Here is a 19191-nt window from a genome sequence, read left to right as displayed (position 1 = left end):
GTGACCGGCATTCAGACCCACGTGTACCAAACCTATTCCTGAGATGATAAAGTAGGGCCCGGGAAGAAAGATGATTTTCATTTTTAATATTTGCATCCTGGTGATTAAAAGTGACGTGAGTTGGGAACCAGGCGTCAAGAGAAATGCTTTCATCTTTAAGCTCCCTTGCACCTCTTAGATCTCTCAGAAGGCCATTTTTTTTAAATCGGGGTCTGCTTCTCAAACTCCTAGTTTGGAGGCTTTAAGGCAAAGGGGAAAATCTGTGCAGTAGTGGAGGCATTACAAGAGTTTCTTTTCGGTGGGGGTCAAGGTCAAGTTGAAAAGCCTGCCTACTCTGTCCTAAGGAGTAGAGCCCCACATTCCTCTTCTCCTGGTTCTCATCTCTGTCTGACTCTCAAGTCATGGAGGACTGCACACTTGAGCATTATTCCTCTTCGAAGCAAAACAGAACTGAAGGGTATAAGAGGTGTTTTGTAGGAACTGATCACGGCTGAGAATAAGCACTTCCGGGGTGTTTTCTCCAATTACAGCACTCCTCCTTTGACCTTGAGGGGCACATTCACAAATCCCAGTGCAGCCCTGAGTCCTCAGATACACACACATCAGTGAAAAGGTTGTGTAAGTTACACACCGGAGGGGGTGAACAGCAGTAATAAAATAGGACAGTATGGCTCTATGTAATTAAAGTTAAATCTTACAAATTTTCACTGTCTGGAATTTTCCGTTTAAAATGTTCGGATCTCACTTGAGATCACACAGCTAAAACTGGAGATGAGGGTTCTCTTGTAGAGAGATTCCGTTCCTGTGGGAGGGGTGTGGCTTCAGTGATAAGGGCTGGCCCCGACAGCCCTTTCCCTGCAGTGGGCCCCAAGTTACTGTGAAGGGTTATCTTGATCAGTGATAAGGGGTAGGAAATCTCCTGGGGACCTTTAATTGGGGATGCTTCCTTACCATCTCAATTAGTGGCACACAGGAAGAGAGCTCTGCAGATTTAGCCAGTATCGCTTTATAGCAACCCTCCCCCCGATAGTCAGACTTTTCTAGAATGATCAATACTGAGCCTTGTGTTTACTCTGCAGGTGTAGAGGGTAGGATCATAGATTGCCATAAGGTGACGTTTGAGAATGAATGACCTGGGCAGTGGTTTTGGCCTTCTTATAGCTCAGGTCTGGTGAATGGAGACGTTACTTCTGTCCTTATCCTTGGGGGAAGGCATTCAAAGTCTAGTCTTTGTTGTTTGCACTGGGAAACACTTGGTCTTCGGTGAAGGCATTTTTAAAATTACGGTTCTCTCAGAAGGCTCTGAAAATGTTGTGCGTGGTTCTTTGAAAAACGCCCGGCTCTTGGGAAATGAAGTCCTTGGGCGCCCCAGGGAAACAAACGTGTGCTCAAGGTGTAACTTTCTCTCGGTCGCTTGTGGGGCAGCCTCTCCTCTGCTACTAGATTTCATTTCCTAGAGGACCGCGTGCCCTTTGCCCCTTCCTCCTGACTCTCGTAGGTGGTCTCTTCCTGCCCGCCCTCCCCCCTCCGGGAGGAGAATCAAAGCTGGTCATTGAAGTCTGCGGTCTGCGGGGCTGGATCCTCACATGCCTTTGACGCCTCCCGGCCACATTTTGTTCTGTCGCCTGCCCGCCCCACCTTCGAGTGTCCTGCGGAGGACTTGAGGTCCCTTCCTGACTCTTGTCACCGAGGCGCCTTCCTTCTCCCGCCGGAGTCTCCGAAGGATGTCCTAGGGACAAGAGTTTTCCCCACCCTGAGGCTGCAGCACTTCCCTGGCTCTCAGCACGTAGGAAGCCACCCTGGGCACTGGGTCAGCTGGGAGCCAAAGCAGGTAGAACGTGCTGAAACCCCCACACCACCCTGTACCTCCCCAACTGGGAGAAGCAGTGCCCGCCCAGCTCCTTTTTAAGCTACGAGGTTGAGGAGAGGGATTTTCATAAAATGCTCATGCATTTGCAAAAAGCCATTGTGTGGGAAATTCCAGAGCTTTGCAAAGGAAGCTTGGAAAGCAGGGCCTCTTCGCTGTGGGCCGCTTGAGTGCTGGAGGTCTAGTCCAAGGTCACGTGCGAGCCCAGTGGAGCCCCAGACCACGTCCCGCCCAGGCCTGCTCCAACGGGAGGATCGCCACAGCAGGAGGCCCTTTCGCAGGGAAGTGTTTGTGGGGAATGAAACAGATGCTCAGTTTCAGCCATTGGGTTTTGGGTGCTTGGGAGCTTTGGGTACTGCAAGCAGTTTTAAAGAAAATGATTCCTTCGTTCATTTAGATGACAGGAAGTCATATTTTTTTTTTTGAAACACTTCTTAGGCACAAAGCTGATTGTGTTGGGCTGGGGATGTAGCTCACCGGTAGAGTTCATTCATAGGTTTGATCCCCAGCACACCTAAAACAAAGTAATGGACACACCAAGTTGATTAATATTCCTGCTAGGCAGAAGGGGAGGGTCGATGGCTTACACATTTATGCAGAATTTGACGTATGTTTATTTCCACCAGTCTCTACTACAACAATATTTTACTTATTTACTTACGTTGTTTCCTTCTGTCAGAAGGAATACACTGTGGTTGAACGGGACGTTGCTATCCTTTGTATTTTGAATCCGAGGTTTTCAGGACGCCACAGTTTGGGTAAGATCTTCACTTTTCCTGGGCTGTGGCCCGGAAGGACTGCGGGGGACAGCCAAGGCGCAGGGAGCCAGGCTGAGGAGAGGAGGACTGCTAAAATAGTGGGGAAGGAAGACTGACGCGCGCGTGTGCCAGCCTCGTGTGAGGGAGAGGTTTCCTCTAGGCTTGTGGTTTGCCTTTGACAAATTATAGAAGGAAATGGATTGTATAATCTTAAAACATCGGCTGTATTTTACCAAAGAAAGGAAGTTCAGAAAAATAAGGGCCCTTAAAAATATGCCGCTTTGATCATCATTTCTTTTCTTGGATCATAATCCATGCGGTTGTTGTCTATAAAACACTAGCCTTGTGCTGGGCGCTGGTAGCTCTGCTGAGGCTGAGATCTGAGGACCGCGGTTCAAAGCTAGCCCAGGCAGAGAAGCCCCGTGAGAAACTAGCCTGGCAGGGCATGTTGATTAACAACTCCAAAGCCGCAAGTGGAGTCCAAGTGCCAAAAAGTTCTTCAAGCTCCACAACCCACCAAAAAACAAAAACACAAAAAACCAGCATTGTAAGTGATTCTGAACAATTTTTTTTCTTAGTGGGTAATTTGGAGTATATAAGTATTTGATACAGAATTCTAGCTCTGTGTGTGTGTGTGTGTGTGTGTGTGTGTGTGTGTGTGTACCAAAGGTTCGTCCTAGCTCAGACTGAAATGAAATAGGAGGTGATGATATAGTACCCATTCTCTCCATAGATTACTCCGGCTTCATTTTGACAGGTTGAGAAAGCAGGCCCTAGTTGGTGATTCGCAGGGAGATGTTTTCTGTTCTTAGAAACTGATGGCTCAGCCCGGAGTCCAAGTGCCTGGCAGAGCTGCCACTCAGGGGCTTATATTCCCGTGTTGCTGAGTGGAGAAGAACACGCACTACGCGGCACTGTTTGCCTTTTCACAGTTTATATGTTGAAAGCGGTACTTTGCAAACCCTTGTACTGAATGATCCCCAGAGGGAATTACCATTGATTTAATTTCTTCATTGCTAAAGTGTCACTTCAAGTGCTTAAACCTTGATACAGCTTTGCCAAGTGTTTCTCCCAGTGTGTCTTTGCTCCTTTCACGGCAGAACCATTTATTAAGTTGTCATCACTTCATAAGGTAAAAAAAAAAAAAAGAAAAAAGAAAAGGGTCCTCCCCCTCCCCTTTGTTGTTTCTAGGAAAGTTCTTTACTAGAAAGCAGCCTGTCTGTCTCTAGTCTTCAAGCAGGAGGGGAGGCAGGAGGGGAATCTACCAAGTTTGTTTTTCACTAGCACTGAGAAGCGAGCCTGGTGGTGATTTAAACGTGAGGGCCTCTGAACTGGTGGCTGGGGCTGGAGTCGGAACGGGCGCTGGAGCGTCCTGGAACCTTGGTGGTGGAGTATGTGGCTGACACACACTCCAGACCCCCTTCCTCACCTCCCCGGGCCTTGCTGCCGGGGACCCGGCCAGCTGGTAGTGAAAACAAATCCACAGACGCCAGAGGTCACCAAGCAAAGGAAAAACATCGGGGTCCTATGCACAGAAATGTTTTTCTGTGAACATTTACATTTAGCAGGAGGGCTGTTAGCGAATATACTTTGGTTTTGTGTTCTCTATCATAGCACAAACACAGCCTTCATGAAGTGATGACGTTGGTCCATTAAAAAGCAAATGGTGGGACTGGGAATGTGGCTAAGTGGCAAGAGTGCTTGCCTCGCATGCATGAAGCCCTGGGTTCGATTCCCCAGCACCACATATATAGAAAACGGCCAGAAGTGGCGCTGTGGCTCAAGTGGTAGAGTGCCAGCCTTGAGCAAAAAGAAGCCAGGGACAGTGCTCAGGCCCTGAGTCCAAGGCCCAGGACTGGCAAAAGAAAAAAAAAAGCAAATGGTAAGTCTTCCTAATAATTCTGATAAGTTTGTAACATTGAGAGACAATTCTAAAGCAGTAATGCTGCAGTATTATCAAGGAAGAAGAATGTGTCGGTGTAATTGACGCGAAATATAGAACACTAACTGAAGAACTAGAACCTGTTCTAGAGGATGTCCTATTATTGAAAGGCACAAATAGGATAAAGGAAATAAGAGTCAGAAACAAAGGGAACAGGAAAATGTAAGGCTACACCACTTACTGTTTGGTCAGACACTTGGGTTTTACATAAACACACCTGTATTTACTTGAACATGTACTTATCTGTTCACATACAATTATGTGTGTACCAGAGTAAAGTGCAAAATGTATTTGTTTTTCTGTTTTTGGTTGGTCCTGGGTCTTGAACTCTGGGCCTGGGCGCTGACCCTGAGCTCTAAAGATCAAGGCCAACACTCTACTACTTTGAGCCACAGCACCACCTCTGGTTTTCTGGTAGTTAATTGGAGATAAGAGTCTCACAGACTTCCCTGCCCAGGCTGCCTTTGAACTGCGATCCTTAGATCTCAGCCTCCAGGGTAGCTAGGATTACATACAGGCTTGGGACACCGGTGCCCAGCTGAAAAATGTATTTCTTTTTGTATGTCCTGGTTGGAAATAATTAAGATGATTTTACCAGAATGAAAATCAGATCTGTTTTTTTTGTTGTTGTTGTTGTTGTTTTGTAATAATTGAGTTAGCTATTCTGCACAAAGCAGTATAGGTAATGGGGATGGATCAGAGAATAAACTAGAGCATCCTGCCCGTTGAGAGTGCCCAGTGAGGACACGTGGAGAATTAATGATAAGCGTTGTGGGGGAAGAAGGGAGGTGGTGGAAGGGGCCGGTCTGGGCTAGCCGGAGATCGTTTAGGTCGTCAGGAGCAGGGACGCAGCAGCTCTTGCTGGGGACACAGTAACCCTTGTTAAGACTTTGGCTTTCCCCGGTGAAGCGGGCTCCTTGGTGCTGCCTGGACCGGCACGCTTGGTACCTAACAGACACATGGGCCTTGGAATAGCCAACAGGAAAGGAATTCAGCCCTGAGGACCGAGGATTGGACCGGGCTGTGAGTTACCTTTCCACTTGACTTCCTCTTAGGACGGGAACTCGGGTCTTTGATTGTGGCTGAGGGCAGCTGGCAGTGCTCCTAGTTCAATCACTGACTAGTGAGTGAAGGCCAATGGGCTTGCATGGATTCGTGGCCAGGTCGGGGCATACCTCGTGATGGGGTTTGGCCAGCTCTCGTGAGATCTCACGGCCCCCCCCCCCCCCAAAAATGTGACTGAGTTGTTGACCCCGCTCTCCCAGAAGCTTTGGGCCTTTTTAATCTTTAGAATATATGCTGAAGATTGGGGGGGGGTAGGATTTTTTTTTTTTTTGGCACCTGATCATAGGAATGCTGCTAGATGCTGTGAGAATCTTTTCTGTGATTAGATAACATTGGCGTTTAATAAATACTAAACATGCATTCAGCGGTCTGATTTAGCTCCGGTAGGAATTCATTTTACCTAGTTAACTCCTGATAACCAGTCTTTAGCAGGTAGTTGTGTGTTTAACATTTACTTTCATAAATGCCAAGAGAAAGGGGTTCTCCCGGCTTATGAAGCCCCCAGCAATGCCTTCCCCGTCCGGGCTTTCGAGCTCCGGGAGCCTCTGGCCTTCCTGGCAGTGTGATTTGCTTACCCAGGCGGTCTGCCCCACGCAGCGCCCCCACAGGGGAAGACGAGCTGTTCTTAGAGCCGTGGGGTCCCCCTGCAGGACTGCCCCTTAGCTGGGCGAGCGGCGGTGCGTGTAGGTGGAGGAATCCGCTAGGAGCTTGCGTTTGGATGGGAAAGCCCCACCTGCTGCCTTGCCTCCAGCTTAGGCCGCACCCCGTAGCAGGAGAAGCACCCACGTTTCCACGAGCCTTTCCCATCACGCCAAGGGGTAGGGAACGTGCTCGAATGTCTGCGCTGTCACTGTAACTCTGCGTAGTACATTCACAAAGCGGACGCAGCGTGCGTTTGCATCTGTGCTGACTTGCCCGGGGTGTCGGGGCGAAGGGGTGAAGCTGGGAGACCCCGTGGGACTCCTCAGCAGACGGGAGGCAGGAGCACTGTTCCACGCAGACCCGGCACGGTGCTCCTGGGTTCAGGGGATTTCTGCCCACTGAAAGGGAGGAGTGGAAGACAGGGACGTCTCATGGTGTCAGGAAATGTGCCCCATGGCCCAATGGTTTCCAGCCGCGCGCAGAGTCTCCTGGCCCTTAAGAATCTAACCGCGCAGCACTGCTCTGTGAAATGACCGAGGACTAAAGCTGCTTCCAATCAAAATTTCCTGTTTCCTCCTTAACACGGTTGTCTGTTGCTTGCTTAGCAGAAGCCCAGGTATAAAAGACTCATTGTGTTCCCATTGTCGTTTTCTTTTCAGTTGGCGTTTTGGCCAAGTGGGGAATAGTTGTTTAAAAAAAAAATCCTCCCCTTAGTTTTCACACCACCACTCACATGGTCCCAAGGAAAAAAAAATCGTACCCCCACAACCAGAAGTCCCCAGAACCAGCTAGGGGGAGACGGTAAGGTGACTGAGTGTTAAACCAACAGTTTTCTTTAGTAGTTTAAATTCCCTTTCATGCTAAAGGAATGAGCCTGCCTTACAGGAAGAAAGTTGGCAGTTCTAGAAGTCTCCACTTGCTTTCCCACTACGGCATCTGCCTGTAGAAAGTTCATTTTTGTTTTGTTTTCAGGGTTTTCTTTTGCTAGTCGGGAGGCTCCCAGATAACTCTGCCTCTCCAGGCGCAGCTCCGCTTCTGGCTTTTAGATGGTTAATTGGGGTTTCGAGGCTCACAGGGCCAGGCACTGTCATCCTAGCTACTCAGGAAGCTGAGATCGGAGGCTCGCGGTTCAAAGCCAGCCCAGGCAGAAAAGCCCCTGAGACTCTGATCTCCAATTAACCATTAGAAAACCGGAAGTGGCACTGTGGCTCAGAGTGGTAGAGCGCTAGCCATGAGCTGAAGAGCTCAGGGACAGCACCCAGGCCCAGAGTTGACGTCCTACGACTAACCACAAACAACAACAAAAAAGTCTCACAGATTTCTCCTACTGAGGCTAGCTTTGAACCTGGAGCCTCAGATCTCAGCCTCTTGAGTAGCGAGGATTACAGGCGTGAACCACAGACCTGGCTCGTAACATCATTTTATCTTGGGGATGGCGTAAGTTCTACTCCTTTCCTATTCAGCCCCTGAAGTAAATGAACTGCCTGACAGTCAGTGTTCAGCTCCAACTTTGCACATGATCAGAAGATACAGTGATGGAAGCATTGGGGTTGACCTTGATCTTGAAGGAATAGGAGGGTATTTGAGGCAAGGGAAAAGGGGAAGGGCCAGAGATTAGCACCAAGTTTACTTTGACCCAACTGAGAAAGAATTGGAAACTGAGAAATTAGCTAAGATGCCACGTGGAGAGCTTGGAAAACTACTCCGCGCTGTCTAGCCTGATGTTGTAGCAGCACGTGGGGTGCAGATGGCATCTGACCTGTGACCCCGGGATTCTGGTGAACCCAGGTTTTAGGTAGGTTCTCTGCAAAGAGAAGGGACTGGAATCTTAGTTTGGGAACGAGAGCGGAATGGCTTGAGGTGGGGAGTGAAACTTCAAACACGTTCCTCACCTGACTTGGCTGTAGACCCAGGTTCACTTCATATTACAAATGATACACATGTTGTGTTTTTAAAAAAGTATTTATATTTGATAGTACCTTCTTGTATTAATTGGAACAAGTAGGGGGGGATCTATAACTGTTCCATTTGAAAGGGAGAAAAAACAAGAACACTGTGACACCTTTTCTTCTTTTAATTTTTTCCCCCCCAGTTTTCTAGTTGAGACTTTTTTTTGCCTGTACTACAGATGGAACTCAGGGCCTTACTTTCTTGCTTGACTTTTCCCCCAAGGCTGGTGCTCTGCCTCTCGAGCCACTCCTCCTCTTCTGGCTTTTTGCTGGTTAATTGGCATCAGATTTGTCTCCCCGGGCTGGTTTTGAACCTTGATTTCAGCTTCCCGAATAGCTAGGATTGCAGGCGTGAGCCACCAGAGCCCGGCTCTAACTCAGGGTTCTACCTAAGCACCCAGTTCCAGTTCCATTCTCGTACAGTGAGTGGACATTGATCTTGTGAAACAGTTGTAACAGCCTTTTCTGTTTCCCACGCTTTTAAGTCCGAAAAAGGTTCTCATTTTAGGATGAAGGAAAGGAAGGGTAAAATTACTGTAACTCTGCGGTGCTTAAAAATAGATTGCTTTGGGGCTACTGTTCCTGTTTTGAATTGAATTATCTACTAAAGAAAAAAGTTTTGCCTGTTCACCTCGTTTTCTGGCCAAGTGGTTGTAACAGATTGTAACAGAATGCTGGGTCTAGATTCACTTTGGGGTAGCTGTGTGTGTTGAGTTTACCTACTGGTAGAAATCAAGTATCATAATTAACTGGTGAATTGATGTCTAATTAAGGCTTTTATATGAGCACTGATCTGGTATCATGTTTCAATATAGTAAAAAAAAAATAGGGATATTAAGAAATTCTGGGGCCTTGCCACATAAAATATTAAAATAGCAAACACGTTTATATCTTTTTGTAGACCATCTTGTCCACTGTCTAATAATCTGTTCAATGACATTAACTGTTAAGGTTAGGCCAGAATTGAGTTAGCTAAGATATATTTTTAAAAAAAAAACAACATACACCCCTCCCCCCTTTTTTTCTGCTTTCTCAGGGACACTGAGAGAAAAAGTAATTTTTTACTTTAAAAAATGAAATGTTGGACTTTTCTGGTTTTATTTTTTCCACAGTATAATTTCCTAGAAAGTATTTTTTATAACTTTATTGAAAACTTACATGTATAAATACGTCAGTACATGAAATACAAAAGTTCAGCTTAGGCTGAGTACTTGCGTTAAGTGTCTGGAATCCTAACTACTTGGGAGGCTGAGGGAGAGAGAGGGAGGATTATAGTTCCAGGCCAGCCCGGGCATAAAAGGTTTTCAAGACCCCTTGAGTAGCACCAACAGCTCAAGGTGGTGGCAACTGACTGCCATCTAGCTCTGTGGGAATTGTAAACGGGCAGATTGAAGTCTGTAGATACGTGCCCAAGCAGGAATTGAGACCCTATTTAATAAATAACCAGTGGCTCAGTAATAGTGCACCCACCTAACAAGTGTAAGGTCCTAAGTTCAAACCCCCAGTTCCACACACACACAAAAAGTTGAGTTTAGGTAGTCACATGGAACTCTTCTGCATATTGTTTTAGATGATGCAAACAGCGAAGTCTCTTCTAATCCGTGTTCCTCTCATTCTTCACAATTCAGTCCTGAATCTTGTCTTTAATAATGCTGCTTCCATCGCTGTACTGGAAAGACTCCTGAAAGTAAGCTTTGCCCTGCGGATTATTCTCACCCTAGGGCCGTAATTGTTCTAGTTTGGGTATTAACCAGCGTGGAAAGTCAGGTGGCTGTGTTTCTCCTTGGTGTACTCAATACTCAGATACTCCTATTTTCTTGAATTTGAGTTTTCTTAATTACCTTTCTTAAAAGGCCAAGGAACTCATAAAAAAAAAAACCAACCCCTCGTAAACAGAATGCTCGGGGGCCATCAAGCTACTAGGCAAAAATAAGATACGTGTACTTCTCTCCGTGAGCACGGGCCTCCTCTGCGGCCCAGCAGACAGGGGCTTAATGAAGACTGGAATCAGGGATGAATTAAGCAGCGCTGAGACCCGCCACAAGGAAGTGAATCAGTAGCCTTACGTAACTCAGCCTTCTCCATGGCACGAGGAGAGTGGGAAGGGGAGTTGAGAGGAATATTCCTCGTGCAAACAGAGAAACTTAATTAATGTACCCTGGCCCTCCTGTGTGAGTCCGTGTTAACGGCATTGTCAGTACGTGCTTGGGTGAGCTTCAACACTGTGTGTGGGTTGCTTGGCCTCTCTGTTGATCAATGCTGTCTACAGGATGTTGAACCGCGGGGAAGCAGGAGGGGAAGCAGGAGCTTGATTGGCGGGTCTCTGGGCCTCTCTCCTCCTGGACTAATACCCGTCCACCTAAAGCCACTTTGCAGTCACACCTGGTCCAGCCCTGGGTGTCACAGGATTTATAACGGTGTCCCAGTAGGGCCTCCTCGAGGTTGAGGATACGTAGTTGGTGGGTTTTTGTGGAAGTGAGAAGGGCCAGAGCAGCCAGCCAGGCAGCCAGGCTTACGCTTGGTTAGTGAGCCCCTTCTTCAACTTTGTCGTTCTGCCTCGTTGGTTGCTGCTGTTGTTGTTGCTGCTTTGCCAGTCCCCAAGCTTGAGCTCGTGCTGTTTCTGAGTCACTTCTGCTCCAGGCTATCCCTCCACCACGAGCCACAGATCCACTTCTGGCTTTTTTTTTTTTTTTGGTAACTGTATTGGAGATAAGAGTCTCACAGACTTTTCTGCCTGGTCTGGCTTGGAACTGTGATCCTCAGATCTCAGCCTTCGGAGTAGCGAGGATTACTGCTCTGGTTTCATAATCACCTGTAACGCAAGCACTACAGAAGTAGCGATTTAATTTATTCTCCGGGTCCCATTTTTGTGGGGGGCTTTTCCCCCATTTTCTCTTTTCTTTCCACAGTGCTGGGGATTAGACTCAGAGCCTTGAACATGTGAAGCAAGGGCTCTATCCTCGAGCTACACACACAGCCCTGTGTTTTCTCTGAAGGGCAGACAGATAATTATAGAGTTATAGGAAAAGGTATATACAGATCGAACGTGTTTGAGTTACATGGGATTTTGTGTTTGTTTGCATAGCCAAACAGACTTGCTCGTCTACTAAAATCAGTTTATCAAGGAAACGGCAGCATGTGGAGAGTCACTTGCCTGGCTGACCGTTTTGTCTTTCTTCTATTCTGTTGTAGAAATCGAGGCCAAGGAAGCTTGCGACTGGCTGCGGGCAACGGGTTTTCCCCAGTATGCACAGCTTTATGAAGGTAAGGGAGGAAGGCCATCTTTATGTAAGTCCACATAATCATTACTTTTGGTAATACAGTCATTGGTCTATGAGTTGTTTTCAGAGCTTCTGTTCTTTAAATATTTCATTTTCAAACATGATGTGGTAGTGAGTCCTGAAGACCCGCTGGCCATTCTGAAGGAAAGCTAGATCCGGAACCAGCGGGCTTCCTGTGATTCAAAGCCAGCCCAGGCAGGAAAGGGCCTGAAATCCCACGGTGGCAAGTGGAGCACCAGCCTCAAGTGAAAAAGCTAAGGGGTAGCACCTAGGCCCTGAGTTCAAGCCCCAGTACCAGCACACACACACGCGCACACACACACACACACGCACACACACACACGCTATTGGCAGTCATACTGATTGGTGGACATTCAGTTGTTTTTGTAACCTGTGCTGTTTGGAAGAGTTTTGTACTTGTCTTGGGCAGTACGTGTGTGGTACTTTATCTTTCATGTATACATGGGAATCAATTACTAGAGAGTTGAAAGAAATATGCCTTCAGTTGGTTATGCGAATTGTTCTAGGGTGTACATCGAGATTTTTTTACTCCCAATAAAGATGTGTCCATATGCACTTAATGCGTGATATAGTCAGACTTTAATCTTTGCCATTGAAATATGGTATCGGGTGATGCACGGCTTTTTGCTTCCATTATCTTAGTCACTGATGGTAATTCATGACTGTGTCTCACTTAGCCGTCTTGTTTGCTCTTTCGGTCCATGTCTCACAACCATTGCCCTAAGCTGATCATGGTTTTAAAATGACTTCTAAGAGCCTCTTAATCTACATTCGGATGCTTTATTGGTCATGACTTGCAGATTGCTCTCCCGGATATTTGTTGCTTGTAAGTCAGTGTTCAGGCCTTTAATTAAGAGAAGTAAAACTTAAAAATAGAATTCGCATCTGGGTTGAGTGTACTCTGTCTGTAGGGCCCTTTGGTCTTCTCATTAGTGGCCTGGGTATGTGGAGGGGTGGGGTCCGCTGGCAACTGGGGTGCTGGGACTAGAGAAGGAAGAACATCCCGTCTACCTCCTGCTCCGAGCCCTTCCGGGGGCCCTGGGTTCCCAGCGTGCACTGGGCACACGCTCCGGGAACAAGCTGTTGGTGGTTGACGTGGGCGATTCGCTGTGTTCTGTGTGAAGTCATCTAAAAGTGGTCGCAGAGCTGAACCAGCAAATGCCATTTCACCAACAAAACTAGGTGAAGAGCGATTTTTTTAATCTTCCTCCTGGGAACAAAGACTAATATTTTTTGCCATGAAAATACAGAGTCTGAATCTAGCGTTAGAGTCTTAAATATCTTACTGTTCTACCAATTCACAGAATAACTCCGAATTACACTGTGTTCTTTTAAAGAAGATGCCTGTAGAATACCTAGTAGTGTTGCTTACCTTTCCTTGTGAGGGAATTGTTGACCTCTTAAAAGCTTTGACAGGGCTGGGAACATGGCCTAGTGGCAAGAGAGTTTGCCTTGTATACATGAAGCCCTGGGTTCGATTCCCCAGCACCACATATATACAAAATGGCCAGAAGTGGCGCTGTGGCTCAAGTGGCAGAGTTGCTAGCATTGAGCAAAAAGAAGCCAGGGACAGTGCTCAGGCCCCAAGTCCAAGGAAGGCCCAGGACTGGCCAAAAAAAAAAAAAAAAAAAGCTTTGACAGTGGGAGAGAAAAGGCAATCAATTAAATTTCCAATTCACAGCTCTCCTGGAATAGGAAGAGATAATTGTATTTGCATTAACACGAAGGTTGTTGTCTTTGTGTTCTGTTTAAAAATTAAATTTCCTTCCCTGGCCTCGTTTTTGGTGCTCATTTGCTGTGGAGTGGCACCTTTTGTGACAGCTCTGTTTGGACAAGCTGGGTTCTCATCTCTTATCTGGTTTCTTTCAGGCCCTAAAATGCAGAAAGCAGAAAACATTTTCCCCCATGACAGCGCAGGGCTCTTTTGTCTTTGGAGTGCTTTGAAGCAGCAGCTCACCTGTTAGGAGTGCAGGGCATTGTTCAAGGCTGTCATTTCCTCCCCCTTCCTGCCATTGGGGCTCCCAGAGCCCAGCCACACACCAACCCACACATTCCTCCGCTTCCTCTGGAGCTTTAATTCGCTTCCTGCCTTTAAACCCAAGCTGGAAGTTGGGTTCGGGGAAAACGTCTCCACAGCAATAAGCTTTCATCTTTTAGAAACCAGTGTACAGGGAGGGAGGGGGGGGAAATCTGTGCAAATAAGAGAAATTACTGATGTAATTCTTGGCATTTCTCACATGGAGTCACTGCCACCTTCTTTAAAAAAATAGGACTGTAGCTAATTTGGGTCAGAAAAACAAATTAAGCACAACTCTTGGTATACTAAGTTATAAATTGCTAAAAGAACACAGTTGCTTTGTCACATATACCTAACAAATGTGTGAGCCTTTCGGTTTGTGTTTATACATTTAGTGTTACTCTAAGTGTCAAAAACACGGTCTTTAATATCAGTTCTGTTATGTAATACATTCACATGTCAATTAGTGACTAGTGAATGTTTGTCTTCTTTCCATTTTTTACTTTACATTTCACGGTACATTCACCATGAGCCTCTTTTTTGATGTCCACAGTAAGAGATACTAGTCATTTCCTTGAGAGACTTCAGTTAAGAAAGACAATATGTTCATGAAAGAAAACCTTGTGATGCTGAACTTTGTATGTTTCTTCATCTATCTTTGGACTGATGCTACTCCATCGGTCCACCTTTGTTACAGTTCACAAAACAACCCCGTTATTCCAACTTTTGCCTTCAGAAAAAATAAAAAAGAATAGATTACCACTAATAATTCATTTTGATTGCTTTCAGCAGTATTTCAACTACTGTCGCTAGAAAGCAAATGAATAGGGATTTCATACTTTCTGCAAATCATGTTCCCTCTGCTCAGTGAAGAACTAGATCAACGCTAGTTACCTTTGTATCCCAAATCACAGTTCGCCAGCCTGCTGCCTGCTGCGGTCCCATTAGCTACTGAATGGCGTTGTTTAAGTCACGGTGGCCCGCTGTACTGATGTTTCTTGGTCCTTCTTTGACTTTCTCTGACTTTTCTTTGATCTTCTGAGTTCTCTGATACTGTACATACTTGCCTTCAACTGGGAGGGTCTGTTATTTACCCTGATAGCTGAACTGTCTTTATCCAGTGGGATTTCAGCTCTATTGTACGTTCCCACAATGGTGCTGTTGGTCTTTCTCCTCCCAGTTCATCTTGGAGTTCTTTTATCTGTGAGGAATCTTTTTTTGTTTTTTTGCTTTGGGTTAATTGCAGAGATTTTTATTTCAAGACCTGAAACCCAAGGAGAAAATTTTTTAAATGACATTTCAACATGCATTTACTTACTAAGCCAATTTTAATGCAAACAACTTTAAAATATAATTATATGTTTAGTTATTTTTAATTGATACGCGATAATCGCCTGTGCACAATTTCCCATTCCAGTACCGGTTTATTATATGTGGTGACCAGAACAGGGCAATTGGTCTATCTCAAAATCATCTCTGCTATCTGTTTTGAAAGACTTCAGTCATTCTGACCATCAGTAATATAGTGTGCTAGACATTAGATATTCTCCCTCCTACCAAGAGCAGTCCTGTGCCTATTTCGCTTCTCAGGCTGTGGGTGTCACTATTCCATGTCTCTGTGGAATCTTTTTAAGACAGATTAGAAAAGGAAATTCTTCCTTTGAGTTGACTATTTCCTGCCTTTCTATTTCCCTCCTTTCTGTCTTTTTTTTTTTTTAACAATAATTGTACGTCTGGCCCTTTGTTTTAAGCAGAATTACATGAGTTCCTTAAGAAACCATATTGATCTAGGGAAGGGAAAGAAAAATGAGGGTGTAAGATATCACAAAAAATGTATTCACTGCCATATTATGTAACTGTGCCCCCTTTGCACACCTTGTCAATAAAATTTAATTTAAAGAAACCATATTGAAGGGCTAATTTTGCTTGAAAATAGCATATCTTGAATTCTCTTTAGCTCTTGATGTCATGCATGATGGGTTTGTCCCCCTACCAGTCGTGGTCATTGGTCTTTCCTTGGCTTAGTGGTACTTGTTTCCATCGTTTCTTCCCTTGTTACTGGGGAACAAAAATATACATTTAAGAATAAAAGACCACATTTTAAAAGGAAGCTCCTTGGTCCATTTATTTTGGCTTAAATTGTAATCTGTAGCAGGTATTTATTACAGGCAGAACACAGTTTGGAAGCATTTTGGGAAGAAGCAACATTGCGTGTTTCTGTGCCACTTTGCGAGCTCTTTTAGAGGTGGAATCATCTTGAGAAGCTGCTTTGTTCTCCAAAAGAATGTAATACAGAATGAGGGTCTGTCCTGCGTGCAAGGACACTACCTTGTCTTGAGAGTTCTTTTCCCCTTTGCTGTACTGAGCTGAACTTCCCTAGGTGCTCAATATGTCTTTTCCATTTTTTCTTTAACAGATCTCCTGTTTCCCATTGATATTACCTTGGTCAAAAGAGAGCATGACTTTCTGGACAGAGATGCCATTGAGGCTTTATGCAGGTAAATGGACATGTGCTGCGTGTTTTCGTTTTCTCTTAAGGACATGGTACGCATCACTAAGGGGTGTGTGTGTGTGTGTGTGTGTGTGTGTGTGTGTGTGTGTGCATGTGCCTGCCATTACTGGAGCTTGAACTGATCAGGGACCTGGTGTTGTCTTTGTGCATTTTTTTGCTCAAGGCTAGCAATCTACCATCTGAGACACAGCTCCATTTCAAGCTTTCGGCTGCTTAGTTAAAGATAAGAATCTAATGAACTTTCCTATCTGGGCTAGCAAGCAGGGATCATCAGATCCCAACCTTCTGAGATGCTAGGATTGTAGGCAATGAGCTACTGGAACTGGGCCAGATTTCATCTTTGATTAGGAAGTGGTATGCTGATGTACTTTGCTCTAAATTATCAGACTTTTCATTGAAACTAGCCCAGAATGCTTTTGTGTAATACTGCCATTAAAATAGTACCCACACTGACTTGAGACATATTCAGTACCATTCCAGATTTGACACCATAACCATATGACTAGAAACAGGTAAGGTTTCTATAGTATGGAAACTGGGAATAGTGTTTCTAAAGATCTAATATAATTAAGGATACAATCCTAAGCAGGTAACCCAAACAGAGTAAAAGCTGCTGTTGAAAGAACAACACATTGGGAGGAGGGTATTGTTGATGTTGTGGGGAGTCAGGACCCTTCTCTGAATCCTAGGAAAGTTCCTCAGAACCTGGAGCTTCCTAAGGCTACTTTGTAAGGGTAGGATTAAGTAGGCTATAAAATAACTCAGCACAACCTTTAACATACAGGAGACAGATAGTGAAGGAGTGCTGATGTGAACTGCAAATAAAACTGTCAGAAATCTTTGTCTGCATGCTGGTGTCTCTTCCAGCTTAGTAGTTGTGGGTTTAATGAAGTGGAAGCAATAAAACCTGAGACCAGACCAGCAATGATGAGACCCTGATAATCCTTTTAAACCCTGCGTGATATTTTTACTCATCTTGTTATTCAGCCTTTATAATTTTTCTCCAAGAGGGTGGGGGAATAAATTAGCCATACACCAAGGTTATATAGATGGGAAATAACATTAACTTCTCTTTAATTTTAGTATTTATTTTAATTTAAAAATAAAACATCGTTAAGGTGCAATGATATCCAGTATTTTGTTGTCCTTTGTAGGCAGAGAATCGAATAGAAACTCTGAGAGCACTTTTTTTTTGGGGGGGCCTTGCTTCTGTGATACAGTTTTATTAAAAGCAGCTAAGTCAAGCAGTGGCTTTAGAAAAAGCATGGGTTGTTCCTTTTGAATGGTGTGTACGGAAAAGAATAGAATGCATGGTTTTTACCATGGAAAACAATACATTGTTAACCACAGAAACTGTCCACTTTTTAGTTCAGTTAAATAACTAATTAGAAGTATCCAGGAGATGAACATGTTTTTCTGAAAGAAACTTAGAGTCCTACACAGGAGTGAATAATACCATCACGGATAAAAAAAAAGATCGCCAGTGCATCTGGAATAGGAACTTCTGCAGACATTTTTCAGATGTTTTCATGCTTAACCCTGGGGCAAACTTCATTTATTTTCAATTCATCGCTGGTGATCGTGTATGCGAATGAGGTCACTCATAGAGACGCATCTTAGAAACTATCTAAGCATTGCGTCAGTTCATCTGTTTCACACATTGTAAGCCACGTAGGGGAGTAGGTCTTCATGGCAGTGTCAACAGCTTAGGAATTTCTGGGTCAGAAAAATAGCACTTCAGCAGAGCCGTGAAATTCTTGGCTTCGTTAATACCAGCTTGGAGTCTAGTTTTCCTTTTATTGAAGGAAAGAGCCTCTCTTGCACTTTGTGATTTACACTCTTGAGTACCCTGGAGAAGTGACCACCCATTCAGGAGGATTAATCTGTGCTTTGAGATCCTGTGGACAAAGCAAAACATGAAAAGCAACTCAGCCTACGCCCTCTTGGGCCTGGCCGTGTATTTCGGTCGGGCTCGGTTTCATCTTGCATAAAGCACACCCCAGGTTCTCCTCGGGGAGGAAATGATGCGCTGTTGGATGGGTGTCAAGTGCTCTAAAAAAACCCAATCGTCAGACCCAGAAAGGCTTGGAATTGGATTTTCTTTTTTGAAAAGAAACTTTTCAAAACGTACATTAATGGTAGTCAACGTTTTTATAATGGCAAGCCTGTGGTCCTTTCTGCACGTGTTCACAAAAGGAGACCTCAGAAGCGGCTGGGATGTAGCTCAGTGGCAAACCACTGGCCTAGAAGTGCAACGTCCTGGGCTCGATCCCTGGCACCAGAAGAGAAAAGGAGGGGGAAAGAAAAGGGACTGCTTAAGAACGATAACTGCTTTGATAGGCAGCTGAGAGACAAAGCAGATCTCAGAAGAAAAAAAAGGGAACCACAGACAGAGGATTTCTAGTTCATTCCTAGGAGGTATGTTACGCATTTCTCCAAGTCCGTAACCTAGGTTCACCAATAATGTGATCGTTACCTCATTTGCTAGTCCTGCTTATTCCAAATACCGTCTCTTGGGTAGAGGATCTAGCTCAGTGTTGTATATTACCTTGCATACATAAGGCCCTGAGCTCAGTCCCCAGCACCACAAAGAAAGAATAAATAAATAAATCCCAACCTTCTCTTTGTGCAATTCCAAGGAGAACGAATAGCAATGCTGTAGTGTAGTTTGAAATTTTGCCTTGTGAGTTTTGAAGTTCTTTCTCTACCAACAGACATTTTACTGACATACATCTTTTTGCATTAAAATATTTCAAACAGTTGATTTTAAACATACATATGCTACTTCAGTCAAAGAATCTCAACTTATAGATTTACTAAATCTCAAATGACTTTTCTTACCAACATCATTCCTTCTCCCTTATCCTGGGCCATATTTTATGCACAGGTGTTACTAGGAGTAACCTAGCACTCTGCTTTATTAAAAATACTGATATTCCACCTGTAATACCCAAGACTCAGAATGCCGAGATCTGAGGATCTCCATTTGAAGCCAGCCCAAGCAGGAAAGTTTATGAGATAAGATTAATTAGAGATCCTGATCTCTAATTAATCACTAAAGAAGCCAGAAGTGGTGCTGAGGCTCAAATGCTAGCCTTGAGCAAAAAAAAAAGCTCACGGACAGTACATAGGCCCTG

The 19191-nt window shown here is 44.9% G+C and overlaps 1 protein-coding gene and 1 long non-coding RNA gene across 2 annotated transcripts in view; both read left to right on the top strand.

Annotated features, from left to right (window-relative positions):
• Dlc1 (DLC1 Rho GTPase activating protein) overlaps positions 1-19191 on the top strand; it is a 334097-nt gene that overhangs the window by 292583 nt on the left and 22323 nt on the right. The window contains exons 7-8 of the mRNA XM_048330552.1: positions 11416-11487; positions 15959-16040. Coding sequence (XP_048186509.1) covers positions 11416-11487; positions 15959-16040 — 154 coding nt within the window. The remainder of the gene's footprint in view (positions 1-11415; positions 11488-15958; positions 16041-19191) is intronic.
• LOC125339478 lies at positions 13568-14274 on the top strand. The gene is made up of 2 exons (XR_007208541.1): positions 13568-14021; positions 14158-14274. It is a non-coding gene; the product is annotated as an uncharacterized LOC125339478 (long non-coding RNA).

Source organism: Perognathus longimembris, chromosome 21, assembly GCF_023159225.1.
Source record: "Perognathus longimembris pacificus isolate PPM17 chromosome 21, ASM2315922v1, whole genome shotgun sequence".
NCBI classification, from domain to species: Eukaryota; Metazoa; Chordata; class Mammalia; order Rodentia; family Heteromyidae; genus Perognathus; species Perognathus longimembris.
Note: the sequence above shows the minus strand (reverse complement) of the source record. Positions and strands in the feature narration are given on the sequence as shown.